At 59.6% G+C, this 20,197-nt stretch overlaps 1 protein-coding gene across 1 annotated transcript in view; it reads right to left on the bottom strand.

The window, feature by feature from the left end:
* Positions 1 to 20,197, bottom strand: part of LOC119111951 (mucin-19) — a 46,071-nt gene that overhangs the window by 7,832 nt on the left and 18,042 nt on the right. The window contains exons 2-11 of the mRNA XM_037235844.1: positions 19,048 to 19,121; positions 16,325 to 16,354; positions 15,467 to 15,661; positions 12,299 to 12,462; positions 11,711 to 11,858; positions 11,248 to 11,345; positions 10,205 to 10,361; positions 9,521 to 9,589; positions 5,340 to 5,496; positions 691 to 4,739 (exon numbers count right to left, since the gene is read on the bottom strand). Of these exons, the coding sequence (XP_037091739.1) occupies positions 691 to 4,739; positions 5,340 to 5,496; positions 9,521 to 9,589; positions 10,205 to 10,361; positions 11,248 to 11,345; positions 11,711 to 11,858; positions 12,299 to 12,462; positions 15,467 to 15,661; positions 16,325 to 16,354; positions 19,048 to 19,120 (5,140 nt within the window). The 5' untranslated portion in view covers position 19,121. The remainder of the gene's footprint in view (positions 1 to 690; positions 4,740 to 5,339; positions 5,497 to 9,520; positions 9,590 to 10,204; positions 10,362 to 11,247; positions 11,346 to 11,710; positions 11,859 to 12,298; positions 12,463 to 15,466; positions 15,662 to 16,324; positions 16,355 to 19,047; positions 19,122 to 20,197) is intronic.

Genomic DNA, 20,197 nt, shown 5'->3' with positions numbered 1-20,197 from the left:
CACTTTTAATTGGAGAAGACTGCTCTAGACAACACAATTTCTCTGTTTAATAAATATGCCCTCAATACTTCACCGCTTGATGGCGTCATCGTGCCTTGCGCAACACTGATTAACAGCCAATTGACGGGCGTCACATCTAGAAATCGTGCTTACAGGAGTCAGTTTTGAACGATTCGACAATTATGTTTTTCTGGGCCTTGACCACCACATGGCTAATGAAATGACGGGATTTTAATGGCATTATTATGGCATCATGGATGTCTGAGTGACCTTGAAATAATCCCCTCCGAAAAAATCTGCCCATTTCCACCACACGCGTGCAGCTCAGAAACTAGATGGATTTAGGTCTTTCTTAATAAGGGCCGGGCTGTGAACTGCACCGGATGATCTTCAATATGGCTGTTTCAGTTCAAAGCCCTATACCAGTGTGGAACACTCCCTTTAACACATCTGGTGCCGTTAAGGCACAACTTGACCTCACGTTGTTTCGGTCTTTTACGGCGAGAAAACAGGTGAATGTGTACCCAAAGGCTCTTCCACGTCAATTGCTCACCGTTCAGAACTCGCCAGCGCGGAATAGTTTCAAGGGTAAAGCTCCGACCAAACGAATGAAGCCACGCCAACCCAAGCGGCCGTGCCTCTGTTGGAGGTTGGCGCGCCCGATCGTCCCTGGCACGCCGGTCCACTCACTGCAATCGTAGGCGGGGCAGCAGGCGCCCTTCTGGTAGTAGGGACGGCAGGGCCCGGTCGGCGCCGCCGGACATTTGCGCGTGTCGCACTGGACGACGGAGTTGGCGCAGAAGCAGCGGATCTGGCACTGGCTGCTGGTGGGCAGCTGCGCGCCGGCCGCATACGTCACGCCCTCCACCAGGCACGAGCCCTCGCCGGGTACCGCCGGCAGCAGCTCGTCCAGTGCCGCATCCCCGGTGCCCGGCGACTCTGACTCGGTCGTGGGCTGGGAGGTCACGCCAGGCTCTGTCGCGAGAGAGTCGGCTGCGGTTGTGATGGAACCGGTGGTGGGTTTAGTGGTGCTATCGCCCGCGGGGGTAGTGGAGCCGGTGGCGAAGTCGGTGGCACTGCCGTCCGAGGGTGTAGTGGATTCAGTGGCAACACCGTCAGTGGATGTGGGGGAACCGGCGGTGTATTCAGTGGCACCGCCGTCCGTAGGTGTGGTGAAACCGGTGGTGTATTCAGAGGCACCACCGTCCGTGGGTGTAGTAGAACCGGTGGCGGATTCAGTAGCTTCACTGTCCGTGGGTGTGGTGGAACCGGTGGTATATTCAGTGGTACCACCGTCCGTGGGTGTAGTAGAACCGGTGGTGGAATCAGTAGCGCCACCGTCCGTGAGTGTAGTAGAACCGGTGGCGGATTCGGTGCGAGCATCGTCCGAGGGCGTGGTGGAACCGGTGGCGGATTCGGTAGCGCCGTCGTCCGTGGGTGTAGTAGCACCTGTGGCGGATTCAGTGGCTTCACTGCCCGTGGGTGTGGTGGAACCGGTGGTGGATTCAGTGGTGCCACCGTCCGTGAGTGTAGTAGAACCGGTGGCGGATTCAGCGGCACCATCGTCCGAGGGCGTGGTGGAACCGATGGTGGATTCAGTAGCGCCGTCGTCCGTGGGTGTAGTAGAACCTGTGGCGGATTCAGTGGCTTCACTGTCCGTGGGTGTGGTGGAACCGGTGGTATATTCAGTGGTACCACCGTCCGTGGTAGCCGTCGCGGTCGTGGTGACTTCAGAAGGCTTGGTGTCCACCGTAGATCCATAAGTTTCATCGGCCTCTTCAGGTCTTTCGGCCTCCGTAGATACCTCTGACACGTCGGCCACACCTGATGTGGAGTCGAAGACCCCATCGTCGGTTGTAGATCCAGTGAAGTCAAGTTTTGTAGTCGAACCATCTCCCGTGACCGTCGTAGATTCGGGCTCAGCATTCGTCGCAAACTGTGTGGTAGCAGAGTCTGTCGCATAATCTACGGCGCCGGGTCCCGTTGTAGAGTCTGTCACTCCCGCGTCTGTCGTAGATTCCCGGGATCCGGGGTATGTTGAAGAGTCGGTAGGTTTGGTGCTAGTTGTAGGCTCGCTGGACTCAATGTCCGTTGTAGATCCTGTTGTCCCGTAACCTGTTGTGGAATCTGCGATTTCAGAGTCGGTTGATGCCTCGGTAATTCCAGAGCCTGTGGCAGGTCTCGTGGTCCCAGAGCTCGTTGTAGATTCAAAATCACCAATATCTGGTGTGGATTCGGTGCTCTCGGCGTCTGTCGCAGCCTGCTCGGTTCCGCTGCTCGTGGCGGCTGTAGTAGTCCGGGTGTCGGTGCCGAATTCGGTGCTCACCTCCGCTCCCGGGGCGGGCTCCGAGGCACGGTCTTCAGGGGCGTCCGTGGGTGGGAAGGGAGTCTCATAGCCTGTTTGGGAGTCGGTAGTCGAGATGCCTATTGGCAGCTCCGGAAAGACGCCGGGATAGGCCTCTGTTGGCTTGGAGGAGACGGATGCTTCTGAAGAGGACGGCGTCGTCTCGGCGCCAGAGCTCGGCGGAGACGTCTGCTCGTCCTCGGCCCCCAGCTGGCTGGCGCTGTCGGGCTGTCCAGTGGTGGGCGTCAGCTCTGCAGTGGCTCCTTGACTGGCGACTGAGGTCGCTGACGGCTCAGTGCCGGTTTCGGCAGACCCTGCGATTTCGGCCACGGTAGTCTCAGTCACACCGTCAGCACTAGTTGTCCGCGTCCCTCCCACCGTCGAATATTCAGAGCCTGGCTCGACAGACTCTTCAGAGGGGTACGCTCCCGACCCGTCGGTGCTCTCCGACCCACCAGAAGCGGGTGTTGCGCTGGCGAAGATGTCCGCGGCCTTGTCCTGTTCCTGTCGCGGGCTGCCGCCGGACCCCAGCTCGCCGGAGTAAGCCTTCTCCTCCTCGCTAGCACCCTCCTCCGCGCTTGACTCGGTGGTCGTCGGCTGACCGTCGATGCCAATGAGCTGGTCCCCGGACGGGCCTGCCTCTTCGGAAGCATCGTCGGAGCCGAGTCCCAGCGCGTTGTTGATGGCGTTGAGGATGGATTGCTGCAGGTCGATGACAGACGGGAATTCGGTCGTCACCTCGGTCGCCGATTCTGGGTCGTCGCCAGAGCCGGCCTCGCGATCGGTCTCGGCTTCCCCGGAGCCAGAGTCGCGCTCCGCATCCGGCACCAGGTCACCGCCGTCCACGGCGCCTTGCTGACCGCCCGGCTCGGTGGTGAGGTCGCCCTCATCCCCGGAACCCGCCTCGGCGCCGTAGTCGGGCGTGGATCCGTCGCCGTCCCCAGACTGGGGACCAGTCGCGTCGGTCTGAGACTCGGGGGATTCAGGCCCGTCAGTGCTGAGTGCCGACGTCGGGGTGGTTCCTCCCAGCGTTCCGTCTTCTTGGAGGCCGGAGCCGTCCGTCGTGTCATCCGTGGTCAGCGGTGTGGACGAAGCGTCGGTGACACCATCCGAACCCTGCTCTGGGGATTTGTCCCCAGACCCGACCTCCGGGGTGGTGGTAGGCAGGCTGTCTTCATCTTCCTCATCTTTAGGATAGTCTGTAGTTGTGTCTTGTGAACCTTTGATTATTCCGTCAAGAATGTTCACAATATCGCTGCTCTCTGTCGTCTCAGGTTCTCCCGAACCCACCAGACTGTCTTCATCCTCCTCGCCACTCGGATATACAGATCCATAGCCTTCTGTTGAGGTAGGTATGCCTTGTCGGTCATCCTCATCGGTCTGAGACCGGTTGGAAATGCCGAGCAGGTCCTCAATCTGTCCCGGCCTTATGTCGTAGTTGTCCGCTGACAGGTCTTTGGTGGTTGACTCTGGACCGGTGCTTTGGGGACGTTGAGTGCTTGCTCCGTCTTCGCCAGATCCGTCCACTTCCATCATGGTCGCCTGGACTACGAACACGTTCTCCTCCTCGGCTTCCTCGGACTGCTCTGCGCCCGGTACGGCCGGTCGAGAAGTGGACTCACTCGCCTCCCCAGAGCCATCCGCTGGCGCCTCGGCTCCTGGAGTCTCCGAAATGATGTCGACCCCATCCGTCTGCCCCACGGACGCTTCAGTGGATGCGTCCCCGGAGCCAGAGGACTCCTGGTCGTCTCCTTCGGCAGCCAAGTCGGGGCCCTCTGTCGAGTCCAGGCCCTCGATTGTGGTGTAGTCATCTGTTAATGGTTGTTGCGTCGTCTGACTGTCAGCAGGCCGATCTGCAGCACCGACACCCGAGGTCGTTGTTGGTGACGCCTCCACTCCGGGGATGTCTGTGGCGTCCTCCGTCAGATTATCAGCCCCACCATCCACCGCTTCCCCTGACGCCTCTTCCGGCTCCTCTGTGGCGGGCTGGGCGCCTGTTGTACCCCCTAGGCCATCGGTCGTCGCCTCGGTGAAAGTCTCTCGCGACCCATCGGGTCGTTTGGGCTCCCGGCCGGTGTCCGTCATGCCGAGGATTTCCTCTAGCTCCGTGTAGGATGGCTCGTCCTCTCCATAGCTCGGCTTCTCTGTCGTCCCTGCCTCCGTTCCGGTCCCGGCCACTGTTGAGCTCTCGCTTTGTTCTACAGTTGTTCCTTGGGTGAAGTCTGCGCCGGGGACGGTGGGGGCTCCGGTGGCGTCTCCGGACGTCACGCCACTGGTGGGCTCGGTGGTGGCCGTGCTCTGGGCGCCACTGACGCCAGTGGTGCTGGTGGCGTCTGTCGTACCGTCCTCAGACTCGGTGCCCGATGTGGTCGGGTAGTCGGAGCCGGGCTCAGTGGTGGCGTCTGTTCCCTCTGACTCGGTGGTGGCCGTGCTCTGGGCGCCACTGACGCCAGTGGTGCTGGTGGCGTCTGTCGTACCGTCCTCAGACTCGGTGCCCGATGTTGTCTGGTAGTCGGAGCCGGGCTCAGTGGTGGCGTCTGTTCCCTCTGACTCGGTGCCCGATGTTGTCTGGTAGTCGAAGCCGGGCTCAGTGGTGGCGTCTGTTCCCTCTGACTCGGTGCCCGGTGTTGTCTGGTAGTCGAAGCCGGGCTCAGTGGTGACGTCTGTCGTACCGTCCTCAGACTCGGTGGTGGCCGTGCTCTGGGCGCCACTGACGCCAGTGGTGCTGGTGGCGTCTGTCGTACCGTCCTCAGACTCGGTGGTGGCCGTGCTCTGGGCGCCACTGACGCCAGTGGTGCTGGTGGCGTCTGTCGTACCGTCCTCAGACTCGGTGCCTGATGTTGTCTGGTAGTCGAAGCCGGGCTCAGTGGTGGCGTCTGTTCCCTCTGACTCGGTGCCCGATGTTGTCTGGTAGTCGAAGCCGGGCTCAGTGGTGGCGTCTGTTCCCTCTGACTCGGTGCCCGGTGTTGTCTGGTAGTCGAAGCCGGGCTCAGTGGTGACGTCTGTTGTACCGTCCTCAGACTCGGTGCCCGATGTTGTCTGGTAGTCGAAGCCGGGCTCAGTGGTGGCGTCTGTTCCCTCTGACTCGGTGCCCGAGGACACCTGGGACCCGGAGTCCAGAGTACCGGCCGTCGGCGTCTCCGTGAATGCCACTGTAATACAGATACCTGTCAGCCGGTTTCAAAATGCGCGTTCTTCACACTAGGCAATGCGTAAAGACAGGTTTGTCAGACTCACCACACCGTGACAATCACAAACAAAAAAGCGAACGGAGGGAAAAGTGCTACCCCGACATGGGACATGAACAGATTGACTAGAACGGTGTCACCAGAAGAATCGACACCCAGCACACACGCGCACACACACCCGAGTGTCTGGACCGGACGTGCCCGTGCCGACATGCCGAGTGCAAGACAACATGCGGCTGGCCGCTGATCGTCTAGTGCGCTCTCGGGCTTGAGGCGTGCATACCTTCGGTGTCCGCCCACTGCAGCCCGTCGGCGGGCGAGGCGGTGGTGGCCCTCAGGTCGGCCTCGCTCGGGGCCGTATACGCGGCCGGGCTGGCCGGCTCGGCCGGGCTGACCGTGCTCTCACGCTCCGTCGACGTCACGGCGCTGGTGGGTGCGTCAGGTGGCTGGGTTGAGGCGTCTGGCGAAGCCTCTCCCGGGTACACAGTCGAGCTGGGCGCGTCCGGGTACACCACAGAGAGGTCGGGACTGGTGGTAGCTTGCGCCGGCGTCGGCGTGGTCTCCTCGACGCCGGGCGAGAGGCTCGAGTCTGTAGGCGATCGGTCTTGGTCGGGGACGGACGCCTTCTCATTTTCGGTGGTGTCTTCCCCGGGCGGCACGGTTCCCGCCGCGGACTCTGTCGTCGCCTCTTCTGTGGGCTCAGTTACACCCTCTGTCGTGCTCTCTGGACCAGCCCCCGCCACCGCTGTCGCCGTCACCACGTTAGGTTGCGGCTGCGAGCTGCTTCCTTCGGGCGCGCCGCTGCCGTCCACCTCAGCCGACGGCTCCTCCGCCAGCAGACCCTCTCCGCTGGACTCGGTCACGCCGGCGGCGTCCGCCTGGTCAGAGGCCCGCTCAGGGTCGGCGCCGCTCGCCTCCGACCCGGGCGTGTATAGCTCGTCCGTGGCGTCAGGCTCATCGCCGGGGTATGCTTGGCCGCCGAGTTCTGTGGTGGCGTCGAACTCAGTAGAGACACCAGCTGTGCTCTGCTGTGTGGTGGCGTCTCCCGGATAGGTTGTGTTACCTGTGCTCCGCTCTGTGGTGGCGTTTCCCGAATAGGCGCTGCTACCTGTGCTCGTTTCTGTGGTGGCGTCTCCCGAATAGGCGCTGCTACCTGTGCTCTGCTCTGTGGTGGCGTCTCCTGAATAGGCGCTGCTACCTGTGCTCGTTTCTGTGGTGGCGTCCGAAGAATCTGTGGTGACCTCTGCGCTTTGCTCCGTGGTCGTGTAAGACGGGGTCGTCGCGTCATCTGTGTCCTGCTCTGTTGTAACATCGGGCGAGTAAGTTGTACTTTCTGTGCCCTGTTCTGTTGTAACATCAGACGAGTAGGTTGTGCTTTCTATGTCCTGTTCTGTTGTAACATCAGGCGAGTAAGTTGTGCTTCCTGTTGTGGCATCGGGCGAGTCAGTTGTGCTTTCTATGCCCTGTTCTGTTGTAGCATCGAGCGGGTAAGTTGTGCTATCTGTGCCCTGTTCTGTTGTAGCATCGGGCGAGTACGTTGTGCTTTCTGTGCCCTGTTCTGTTGTAGCATCGGGCGAGTACGTTGTGCTATCTGTGTCCTGTTCTGTTGTAGCATCGGGCGAGTACGTTGTGCTTTCTGTGCCCTGTTCTGTTGTAGCATCGGGCGAGTACGTTGTGCTATCTGTGTCCTGTTCTGTTGTAGCATCGGGCGAGTACGTTGTGCTTTCTGTGTCCTGTTCTGTTGTAGCATCGGGCGAGTACGTTGTGCTTCCTGTGCCCTGTTCTGTTGTAGCATCGGGCGAGTACGTTGTGCTTTCTGTGTCCTGTTCTGTTGTAGCATCGGGCGAGTACGTTGTGCTTTCTGTGTCCTGTTCTGTTGTAACATCAGGCGAGTACGTTGTGCTTTCTATGTCCTGTTGGGTAGTGCCGCCGGAAGAGTACCTCGTATCATCGGCTTGTTTTTCGGCGGTGATATCGGATACATTATCCTTTCCGGTGGTAGTGTCGAACACACGGGTTGTGCCGTCTATGCTCTGTTCTGTGGATGTATCAGACGAGTCTGTTGTGCCAGCAGTGGTCTGTTCTGTGGAGGTATCAGACGAATCTGTTGTGCCAGCAGTGGTCTGTTCTGTGGAGGTGTCAAACAAATCTGTTGTGCCAGCGGTGGTCTGTTCTGTGGAGGTTTCAGACGAATCCGTTGTGCCAGCAGTGGTCTGTTCTGTCGAGGTTTCGGATGAATCTGTTGTGCCAGCAGCGGTCTGCTCTGTGGAGGTATCATATAAACCTGTTGTTCCAGCAGTGGTCTGTTCTATGGAGGTATCATATATACCTGTCGTGCCAGCAGTGGTCTGTTCTGTGGAGGTATTAGACGGATCCGTTGTGCCAGCAGTGGTCTGTTCTGTGGAGGTTTCAGACGAATCCGTCGTGCCAGTAGTGGTCTGTTCTGTGGAGGTTTCAGACGAATCCGTTGTGCCAGTGGTGGTCTGTTCTGTGGAGGTTTCAGACGAATCCGTTGTGCCAGTAGTGGTCTGTTCTGTGGAGGTTTCAGACGAATCCGTTGCGCCAGTAGTGGTCTGTTCTGTGGAGGTTTCAGACGAATCCGTTGTGCCAGCAGTGGTCTGTTCTGTGGAGATTTCGGACGAATCCGTCGTGCCAGCAGTGGTCTTTTCTGTGGAGATTTCAGACGAATCCGTTGTGCCAGCAGTGGTCTGTTCTGTGGAGATTTCAGACGAATCCGTCGTGCCAATAGTGGCCTGCTCTGTGGAGATGTCGGATGAATACGTTGTGCTAGCAGTGGTCCGTTCTGTGGACGTATCGGACGGATATAACGCGCTTTCAGTACTCTGGTCTGTGAAGGTGTCGGATACGCTTGTTGTTCGCAGCCCAGAAGGCCCGTCGGTCGATCCACTGTCCACCACCTCGTCTGGTTCGCGCTCTTCGGGTCCGTCTCCGCTCGAGGCCTCAACAAGCTTCTCCTCTTTCTTGGGTATCCTGGGCGCTCCTTCGTACGTTCGCTCCGGTTCGCTACTGTCCTGTCCAACGGTCTCTCGACTTGCGCTGGTCTCGGTAGCGTCCTCCGCGCCCGCTCCTGAGTCCTCCTCCTCCGTCGGCGCCCCGCTGCCGTCCTCCGGCGGCGCCCCGCTGCCGTCCTCCGGGGGCGTCGCCGCGGTCGTCGGCCCCGCGGCCGCGTCCGGGGCGGCGCCGGGCTCGGCCGGCAGCAGCTCGTCCGCGTCCGGCGCGCTGGTGGTGCCTTCCGAGCCGGGCTCCGTGCTGTCGGCGCCACCTGCGGCCGGACAGGGGGCGCTCAGCGCGGCGAGGACGTCGGCACGCGGCCCCTCGACGCGTGCACGGGAGACGGGACGGGCAGGCACTACGTTACGATCATCAGGCGCGCCCACAGGTGGTGTTGCTCAAACATGCTTTCGTCGGCGGGCGGACGCACTGGCGTTCGCTGTGCCGGTTGAACATGCCCTCATTGCAAACATGCCCTCATTGCAAACAGAATGCCCGAAGCCGATTACGATTCGACGCAAGTGTCTGCTGTGCCACATTAAACGCCTGCTTCTAATGCACTCTACTTATCCGTGCCTTCATGGTGCTGATAACACTCGTGGAATATCATATGGACCTGATCTATGTGGGGATTCGGTGGGTGAAGCACTAGGAGCTCGACGGAACTCGCATTGCAGATGCCGGTGATCAACACAAACATGATGCTGGCATGCAGTATAAATATTGCTAGGCTCGTGCCGAAGCGGGCGTCTGAAGTGCAACCGCATCGCCCGCAAGACACCGTCCTAAAATGCCACCGAGACGCTGTTCCCCGCAGTGACCTCCGCTAGCAACATGCGACGCAGCGCTGGCAGCCACTACCAGCCCCAGACGAGGCGCTACAGGCGAGCCAGCGCGAGCTGTGCCGATGCGCGAGGGCGAGGGAGGGACCCGGGCCGACCAGGATCGAGCGGGGGCGAAATGCGGGGCTCGTTACCGTTGACGGGCGGCACTAGGTCGTTACCCAGCTGCCGTCCCTGAATCTGCACCCGGCGCGTGGTGTTCCCTGGAACACACCAGGCGGTTGGCCGGCGCCGGCACAGGTGGAAGCCAGAGGCGCGGGGCCAGCGGTGGCAGGCGGTGTGCGGCACGGCGGCAGTGGCACATGGACACGGAGAACAGAAATGACATCGGAGTCACAGGAAGAGCCATACCTACCCGTCGGAGCGAAGCCCTCGTGTAAGGACACGCTACCGTCCCATTTCTTGGAAGCGTTTGGACTGTAAATCGACTGGGGCTGGGATGTGAGTGGAATGGCGTCAACACAGTGGTGACTAAGGTTGACTTCTATTTCACCCCTGATCAACCTTTTTCCGGTGTAGAATGGGCGGGAGTACGCGGATGCCCTTCGGTTACTAGACAAAGTATTGTGTTGTGGGGTCGTAGAGATCTTCTGACATTGACTGGAAGTAGGCTCTCTTGGAAAACCCTGGCACTCGCCACAGGAGTTCTGGTTCAACGATAATTGGAGCTTTTCAGTGCTCTAAGAGCCGAGCTCATTTCCCGCCCATGAGTTCCGGTTCGAAAATCCAGCTTGCGCTAATGCCGTGGCGAAGAGCCATAGCATCCGTTGTTGAGCCGTCGGAGCCGTCGGGCGCGGCCGACGTCGGCAGGTACTCACCGCACTGGTACTGGTCGGGGCAGCACTGGCCGGCCGGCGGCGGCACCGGTCGGCACGAGGACTGGGCGTGGTCCAGCGGCGTGGCGCAGTCCTGCACGGCACACTTCACCTCGCCGTGCATGCAGTAGCAGTGTCGGCATGGGTCCTCGCCGGCGATCTGCGGGCGGCGACGGCCCGACCGGTCAACGGAACACTCTCGACGGCGCTGCGCCACAACACCTGCATGTCGCGAGCAGATGTGGCAGGACGTCCCCGCAAAGGTGAACAGATAATTTGTGATTTTGTTGTGGAATTCTATGATGTCCTTTTCCCACCATTGTTTGCCCCACTTCTGGTCCGATATTGCAAAAGAAATGTTCACAAACAGTAAACAAAAAAGGTGAGTAGCCAACATTTGTAACACATTTCAAACAATTTTGGCTAATCATCATGCAAATACGACGGATAATCAAACCACTGAAACTGAAACATATGTAACCCTCCTCATCCGTAACCGCAATCACCACATATAAAGCCTTGGTATCACCACAATCTCCTTATCTTTGACACCATTATGAACTGCACTGGCTCCTGGACCCCATCCAACAAAAAAAAGATAGTGTTAGCTGAGTGGACTCCTTGGAGACCTAGCAGACTCTGCGATCGATTAGGCGGGGCCCCCTACCCACGTGATTGCCATTCTTCACTAATGCTGAATGAATGAATAAGTGAATGAGCCTGTGGTATGGTAATTAGCTTGAAGTCATTTGCTAGCTACAGCTTTGACTGCTCTCAGCCTTTCCCCATATAGTCGTGCTCTGGTTCCTATTCTGTTCAAGTCTATATCCACTCCATGGTTAGGAGTGCCGCGACTTCCTCTTCGTGTTTTCTGTTGGGAGCGTAGGATTTATTGCGTCACTGGGATAGCGGGAGGGGCATTCTGGTTGTCTGTTCATGGAGGCCTGTTCATGAATGAAAGCTAGGAAAAGTTTTTACACCACGGACACGGAGAGCTCCTCCGGCGGGCAGAGCCCTCTGCCGGGACGTTGTCGTGGCTGCCTCACCTGCTCGCCGTCCGTGTAGTTGAGGCCATTGTGCAGACAGCCGGCGGCAGGGTCCGGCCGCATGGTCGTTAGCGGAGGAAGCGTGGTCGTCTCGAAATCTGCGGCACGGGCCAGCCGCTGCCTTAACCTCGACCACGTTACAGTCCCGTTCAGGAAACTCGGCATGTTCAAGACAGCAAATGCACATGCGGACACAGGTGCCGGTGTGCGCCGCTAGTTGCATTGCGTTACATCTGCCACGTCGGCCGCCTGTTGTCGCACGGGACAGCGCGGTTAGTTGATTTGTCGGGAGATAACCAGCGTCAACAAATTACGCCTATATTCACATTTTTCTTCACCACCTGCGTTCCGACTTCGTCAATATCTAACGTCAGCACAGCCGCGAACATCGCACCATCCGTTCTGTTGGCAAGACCACTCGATCCCGGCATTGGCCCTGCTGCAGCCGAGGAGTGCGACTTACCGCAGTCGTAACGGACGGGGCAGCAGACCCCCGCGGCGAACACGGGCCGGCAGCCGGGCACGCGCATGGTGCACTCCTGCTGCACGCAGGCCGTGTGGTTCCTGATGCAGTAGCAGATGTCGCACGGCTCGTTCGGGTCAGACGGCACCTGCGGCGACAGAGGCCGACACCGTCTGATCACACCCCGGGTCAGCCACCAGGGACAGCTGGCCACGCGACGAGGGCAGAGCTGGTGGAAGTGGGGGCGGGCTGCTCCGCTGCAAGCTCCTGGCTTGGCGTGAGGAAAAACGCCTCATCTGACGTCTTGCAAAACAGACGCTCGTCTAAACTGATGGAGCTGTCAGTCAAGTTCATTAATATCATGGTGATCAAGTTCAGTTTATCATGTTATCGGAGCTCCCAGGTCCCTAGCAACCGCCCTCGTTCCGAAGGGCTCGAATTCGGTCTGCCAGCGACGGACGAGGCTGAACATTTTTTTTGGGAGGCAACAGCGCTGCCACCCGCGCTTGTAGAACAGCTCCTCCGGCAGCCAACCGCCCGCTGCCAGCGCCGGCGCGCGGCCGCCGGCAGATGGCGCTGCAGTCCCACCTGCGCTCCGTCCGCGTAGCTCCGGCCGTCGAACGAGCAGCCGCTCGGACCGATATCGTCGACGCCGTCGGCCGGCGGCGGCACCTCCGTCGTGGTGGTGGTGGTTGTGGTTGTGGTGGTGGTTTGGTTGACCATGCCCAGCATCTCCATGATCGGGACAGGCACTGCCGGCACGTGCACCCGACCGGTCAGCGCGGCCGTCCTGCCGTCATCTACCAGTCTGATAGGCATCGTAATTGTGTCACGCGGAGCGAGCTTGTTTTCCGCTTCGCAGTGATATCACTCGCATCGACACGAAACACGTGCACTTCTTGAATGTTGTAATCCAGCATGAGCAGCCACCAGGAGCTATCCCTGGGGGTCAGTTTACGGAGCGTCGGATTCAGTGGGACACTGTTCCGCTGGGATGCGTCCCAATGGAATGGCGTCGCAGACACTGCGCTCATTTGGCTCGTCCGTGAGGACCAATTATCAACGGGCCAGAATGGCGGGGCTGGAACGAGCTGGTCGTGCCATGGATTTGCCTGTTGGTGGCTGCCTGTTGGCAAACCATTCTCCGTTGAACTGGAATTACGATGCTGAGGTGATGACTTCGGGTTCTAGATCACAAATCATGTAAGGCAAGGAATCTCATTCTAAAACAGCCTCAGCGAAACAAAAAACGATTTAAAGTGTACACAGAATGGCGAACACCAATGCGGGTGAACGGCTGCTGATACGTTTCCGACGCATTATTAGCGATCGATGCTTGCCAACCACTGCGACGCACGCAGAGCCAGCCTGGGTTCACGAAGTGGTCACTGCGATCAACACCATTAAACAAATCGCGGTGACCGGTCGGGTCTGAAAGCGAAGCCGACCAGCCTCCACCCTGCAAAGGCAATGCAAGCCCACCGCTTTCCAAGGCCGCCCATGGCTTCGATGCAATCAGCGCGGTGCAATGGTCCAAATGTCTGAGCCCTTTGCACAACCGTCTTCGGCGGGCGTCGCTCGCGCGGGCGGGTGTGGTGTCTCGGCGGCGGCGCGGCGCCATCGCCCGGGGCCGGGCTCGTGCGCTCCATCCAGCGCCGGCGGCGGGCCCGACCGCCAGCTTCCTGTGTCTGCGGTCGGGCCGCGCCGTCCCGCTTCTAACGCTAATGTTGCACAGCCGGGGTCGTGACGTAACGTGAGGCCGAGGTCACCGGGTGGCGACCCTCCGGCGGGCGGAGCGAGCTCGCGATGGTCTGTGGAGGCCCGTGATGGGTCTGCTGAGGCTGACTGTCCGTGATGGGTCTGTTTTGATGATCTTCTCGTGAAAGGGCTGTTGAGGCTCGTGGTGGGTCTGCTAATGCTGACTATAGGTATGTTCTGTTAATCTGCTCGTGCCAGGGCTGTGAATCCGTGATGGGTCTGTTGTGATCAGCCCGTGGAAGGGCTGTGGAGACCCGTGATGGGTCTGCTAATGCTGACTATAGGTCTGTTCTGTTAATCCGCTCGTGCCAGGGCTGTGGAACCCGTGATGAATCTACTAATGCTGACTATAGGTCTGTTCTATTAATCTGCTCGTGCCATGGCTGTGGAACCCGTGATGGGTGTGTTACGGTGATCACCCCATGGAAGGGCTGTGGAGGCACGTGATGGGTCTGCTAATGCTGACTATAGGTCTGTTCTGTTAATCTGCTCGTGCCAGGGCTGTGGAACCCGTGATGAGTCTGTTATAGTGATCAGCCCGTGGCAGGGCTGTAGGACCCGTGATGGGTCTGTTACAGCGATCAGCCCGTGGCAGGGCTGTAGAGGCCGAATGCCTACGCTACTCCCGCTGCTGCCTGTGTGCCGTGGGTCTGTGGAGGTTGTCTGATGGTGATGGGTCCGTTGAGGTCCGTCCCTGACCGTTCTGTTAGGGTCGAGCTTGCACCGACGGGCGCGTTGAGATTGCCAGCACGTGCCGGATCCGTCACGGTGTGTTGTCGGCGACGGGAGTGGTTGAGACTGTTCTCGTGGATTACAACCCAAGAAAACACCAAATCGCCAGTGGTAACTGAAATGTCAGATGCGGTTGCGAGAGAGAACGGACTACAAGAGGGACCAAAGTGGCACGGAAATTCCAATGTTGTAAGATCGCACGAATGGCTCTGAGAACAACCGAGATTGTGCGATCGCCAACGGCAGCCCCTGGGCAAAATGGCTGGAACGTATGCCCAACATCGTGAAGTTCTTGCGAAATCAGCTCCATGATAGTCAAGTACGGGCAATACATGCCTGCCTAATCTGTAGCGGTGCCCATACTTGGCAGAGTCGCCGATGGTTTTCTAATTATTCCTGAAATTGTGTTCTGAAGTTTCGTGCGCCTCTATGCAAGGGCCCCACATACCCAGGGTCCAGCTTTGACTGCGACTCATTTTGCCAGCTTTGGCCGTGGTTGGTCAGCCGTCAGATGAATCAGTGCACGGATGACTAACCGGGAGATCGTGACCAGGCTGTGTCACAGCGGTCGCCGTCGCGTGGTACAGAGTCGGCACCGGTTTTCCATCAGGGACGCGGGTCGAGCCTCACCGGGAGCGCGGCCGCCAGACGGCGGCCAGACAGGGCGTCGCGTGCCGCTCTGACCCCGTGTTTGGCATCCGGCCGGAGGCCGGCGGCCCAATGGGCGCGACACGGCCGGTAATGAGCCGCGAAGCGTGGCCGCCGCGGCAGCCCCGCTCGCGGCCCCGGTGCCGTTGTCCAGCCGGGCGAGGGGCGCGGCGGGGGCGGACACACGCCCGGCAGAAAGCACGCCAGCAATGTCGGCGCCGGACACCGGTCAAACGGGCGCCGCGGCGCGGACCGGTGCCATTGTGCCGCGGGCGGGGTGTGTCGCGACCCGCGCCTGACACGGCCGAGGTCCGATGCCCCGCCGGTGCGGAGGGTCGCCCCGCCCCGGGGTCACCGGCGGACGTCGACAGGGCGCCGCGCCGCAGCCGGTCCGGCCGTCACCGGCGGAGGTGACGACACGGCAGTTAGCCATTCACGGGATAAACTGCGCGCTGTTGTCGTCCGCTCCGACCCTGACCGCGGCGGACGGCGGGGGCGTCGCAGGCGGCGGCAACTGTCGTCTGTTCTGCTGGGACTTGGCGCGAAAGAATGCGCGGCAAAGTGGGTCTGTGCCGGCCGTGACGGCAGGAGGCGGCGGGCGCCGCGCGCGGTGCTGACCTTGGTCGCAGGTGACGGTGGGACAGCAGTCGCCCGGCGCCTTCTCCGTCGTGCAGCCCTTGCCCAGCGGGCGGACGTACGGGCACACCTTGAGGAAGCACATGAGCATGTTGTCGCGGCAGGTGCAGTTCAGGCACGGCTCGTCCGTCACGATCTGCTCGCCGTTGTCGTAGTGCTGCATCATGTGGAAACAGCCTGCGGCGGCGGGGGAGCGGTGTCAGCTTTCAGTCCGCGTGTCCCCCGATTCGGCACGCCAGCACTGCACCCCGCAGTCAAAAAATGATGGTGAGCTCGGGGTATTTAACGACTTGCCGGATTTGGTCATTCGAGCAAGATTTACGTTTCCGCTAAAATGATGTTTGAATGGGAACGTTGAAGGTAAGGCAAACGCGGGGCGTCCCAGCCTTTCCGTTTTGGGATCGACAAACACGGGGTTGTTTTCAGTGGTGCAGAACACTGAAAACAACCTCGTCAGATAATATCGTCGCAAACAGTAACAAAGTCAAACTAGCGCGGAAATGTGTCGCGAACAACAGAAGACTCAAGTCACTAATTAAAAAGTTGAAATCTCATCGTTGTGTTTCGTCCAACGACCTGTGCCTCAGTGCGTATAATTCACCAGTGTAGGGCGAACATTGCACTGGCGATTTGAAGAGATGATAAAACCAGCGAAAGTATACTTGTTAAAATTCAACAAGAAGAATGACGTAAAAATTTTGTATGTAAAAACGTGGTTAAACCAATTTTTTGAAGGAGGAGTGGAGGGGGGGGGGCATTCGCCAATTCGTCCCACCGGGATCCGCCCGTGATGTTGGGTATCCCCCAGCATACAAAATCAATTCGGGACATCAGTCTTACCTGGATTGTCTTCATCCCATTCCAGCGGAGCTGAAAAGATCGGAGGCCATGTAAAGATGCACGTTTTGAACAATTCGTGACAAACGATGACCCCATCAGCATTAATAAACTACAACAGCGCTACGGCACGAGTTCGACATCGGGTCACGGTTCACGGGCATTCCCATAACATAACGCACTAGTCAGCGTTTTCAGGTGGAGGTCGCCCACCAATGCCATCCTCTTTTCAGATCACGATAATCTTCCCGTAACATGATAGCTCGAAAGCATTAAGGCTGGTTGGTGCGTTACTTCGGCAACTATGATCGCTAAAATGAGTGCGCCTCGAATCGTTCACCGGTGGTGGTGATTCCTGGATCCGCTCATCAGCATCGTGACAGCGATCTGTTATCAGGCGTTAACGCTGATCACACGGCACGCTCCGGCGATGGACACCTGTCGGCATGTGGCCGCGCCGCAGTCCGCAGCCCCGCGCACGTCCGTACAATGCCTGAGCAGCCCCAGGCAGCCGTATGACGTGCGAGCCCCGGGCGCTGGCATTCTGAATGAGATGTGTCAATGGCCACAGTCGCCGGATCAACGCTCCCAAATCAAGGCCCGTCCTGAGGCCTTAGCGGTGTGAGGTTGCCCAGGAGAGCGCCAGGCGTCAGTGCGAGACCGAGCTCGGCCTGTGCGGAGACCGCCGCCCACGCCAGTCGACGTGCCAAGAAGCTAGCGGCCAGCATATATTCAGCGGGCGCCCGCCTCCTTATCAGACGCTCGAAATTCCTGACGCCTAACGTCCGCGCCTGGCCTTGGAGGTTACCTGAGACCTGGCCGCTTTGATGGGGGTCTTTTTCCCCAAATCCGAGGACAACACTTCAAAGCCCGTGGCCGCGCGCCCTGCCGGCGTCTCGGCGGGGTATTTTGTACGGCGATGCGTATGTCGTGCCGCTAGGCTTTTTATGTGAGCTGTCGGCGGGCAGACGGAGATCAGACGTTCTAAGCCGGGTTGGGCAGCTCCCCTGATGCGAGGTGTGTGTGTGGGGGGGGGGGGGGGGGGGTCGAGATCAGTCAGGGTCACTGCTCTGGCTCGGGGGCTGTCTTCCCAAAAACCGATGGTGCGTGCAGGCGGTGTTTAATTTTAGCCAAGTTAGCATATAGAACTAAACATTGGGAAGAGTCGGCTTTGAACCCTGTGCTCTGCACCTTTCACTGAGCATAGCACGCCGATCGGTGTGAGCAATTGCGACACGGGGATCATCAGCGGGCTCGCATGCCGGTGAATGATCTGTCCATCGATCAGTGACCTGTGACCTCGCAGCGTTCCCCGCTCGCGCGCCGATTTCGCTCCATTCTTCGGCACCTGACCGCGGCTGACCGCCGCACTGCCCGCGGCCGGCCAGTGGCCGCCGGCGCGGCCGTTCCCACGGCTCACGGCCAAGATCACGGCCGCGCCGTCTCGTTCGGTCGCGCCGCCGGCGGCGCGGCTGACCAGTCGGGACAGGTGGCGCTGCCCGGACTGGCCGGGCGGCTACTGTCGGGGCCGGCGGCGCCCGGACGGGCCGGGCGGCTACCGTCGGCACCGACAGCGCCCGGACCGGCCGAGGCGGTGCGGGCGGCTTCTGTCGGTACCGACGGCGCAGGAGAGTCGTTGAGACGCCGTGCTGGTAACTAAACCATCGCAAGTAGCAAAATAGACGCATTCAGCATTCTAAGTAAGTGACTGTACATCGGCTCCCTTCCACGGGTGGAGGGAAGCTGTGTCGTCGCTGTGTGGAGCTCAGCTCATGCTGGACTCCCTAGACAGACCTCGTTCTGCATGTGGTGGTCCACCCGCTGCCAGTGTGCAAGGATCCTTCAACTCGCTCCACTCCGTGCATAGACCACCAGAAACGAAGCGACGACAAATTGCATGTTTTTCTCTCGGCGAGGCTGTTTTCGGGCAACTGCAGCGGCGCAGTGTCAAGGACCGTCATTGAGACGCCGGAGAGCAAAGATCAACGCCCGACAAAGATGGCGACTTGGGTGTCTTCGCCAGCTGTTTGCGGGCGGTTCGAGCAGGGCGGCACAAAGGAGCTGCGCGCTGAATATCTCAGAGCAGAGATCAGACTGTGACAAAGGCTCCATTATAACCTTTGTGGTGATGATTGCACGGTAGTGTAGTAACAATGGCAACGTTTACTAATGTTTGTCTTTATACTCGAGTGCGGCACAGCTCAAACCGCCAAGTTTTCAGCTGCATAAGTGCATTCGTAGCTGGAGCAGATCTAGTGCAGATGCTCGCCACTGGACAACGTAAGTGAAAGCAAGTGAGCTGATGATATGCTATCGCTCACAGGTTGTTTTGGCTGAGTGCGGAGTCACACATTGTGATGGAGTGACGGGCTTTTCGCATCAGAATAACTGAGCGTTTTTCCAGAGGAGTGAACGAGCAGAACAAACCAAAACAGGGACATCCAAGCCATGCCGATTTGATTTAATGCGTGGAATAGAGATCAGCAGCCAGACAATTTGACTGCACTCATTCCAAGCATTCCGTTTATCGCTCTATTCGGTCGGCTGCACCACCACTGAGGCCTTCCAACAGTCACCGTTGATGTCCTGCAGAGGCGACACACTAATCATCTCAGCAGTTGGTTCAAAAACCAGCCGTCGATGTCGACGAACAGCGCAGCCATGATGTCAATGTCTGCAGCAGCCCCTCGGCTTGTAGTGCATGTGGCGCCCTCGGGACGACTCACCTGCGTCAGCGGGTACCAGCGTCGCCAGCAGCCCCAGCAGGGGCAGCAGCCTCCGCCAGCGTCCGCTCTCCATCCTGCAACAGAGCGGACGACGTCAGCTCCCGCGCCGCGCCCCCGCCCATGGAGACTGCGGGGCCGCAACAGCACGGCACCACCGGCGACTGGGCCGGCCGGGGAGGCGCTAGCACCGGCGGAGGGGCGGACTCGCGAGGCCGACCGGGCGTGCGGGCCTGAACGCTCGCGGATCGCCCGCTCCGGTCAGGCGCGGTCACTCGTCCGGCCCGGCAGTCGCCTGGCACGCGAGTGGTGACGACCGACCGCGCTGGCCGGCCGGCGGCCTGCCATGAATGTGATCGCGAACGGACGGATGCCTCGCCGAATTCTGCTGGTGTGCGTCTGGTCAGAATGCCCGTGCTGAGTCAGGCGCAGGACATGCCGCGGTGGATTTACAGCTGTGATGGTAACCGTTACCATGGTCTTCTGGCGTGCTTCTGTGGAAATGACGCATCAGAAGGCGCCCTCGCGTGCGGTAGAGGTGGGCTGAAACAGCGCACACGCTCCTCTCCGCTCGGCACGAGTGACTGCGGCTCCTAACTCACACCGGATCCGAGGCGTTCCATCAGCTGGGTTCCAGCCATCACATGCTCACCCTGGGACGTGCCGCAACCAAACTCCACCGGTTGAGTGCACGTGTTCTTGTGTCAGTTTCAAGAGCACACTACTGGTTGGTGTTCATGGACGTCCCGGCCTTTTGCTTGGTGAGCCGATCTCTTCATAGTGGGTGCGACAAATACATCTCAGCCTTTATTGAGTCAGAGCCCTGATTTTCAATTTCTAACACCCATTGCAGCAAGACCTTGCAGAAGCCTTGGGCCTGATGCGACATTTGTGGGGCTCCACTTACAGCTGGAGCAGGGCCGCCTAACAATGCGGCATGTGCACCGGCGTGTCAGCTGACACCTAAATGGGGGCGGGCACGCGACGTTGACCGGCCACGGCGCACGCGACCCGAGACTGGGTGACCGGTGTCAGCGGCGCTGGCTCTGGACTCATGCCAGGAGTGGCGGGCGGAGCCGGGACCATCTGAAAACCAGTCGCCGCCGCTTCAGGGCCGCCGGCGTACCGGAGGCTGTGCCGAGATAAGGCGCTC

The sequence above is a fragment of the Pollicipes pollicipes genome, unplaced genomic scaffold (genome assembly GCF_011947565.3).
Source record: "Pollicipes pollicipes isolate AB1234 unplaced genomic scaffold, Ppol_2.1 Scaffold_7261;HRSCAF=8764_pilon_pilon_pilon, whole genome shotgun sequence".
Taxonomy (NCBI): Eukaryota; Metazoa; Arthropoda; class Thecostraca; order Pollicipedomorpha; family Pollicipedidae; genus Pollicipes; species Pollicipes pollicipes.
The sequence above is the reverse complement of the archived record's forward strand: the minus strand, read 5'-3'. Positions and strand labels throughout refer to the sequence as shown.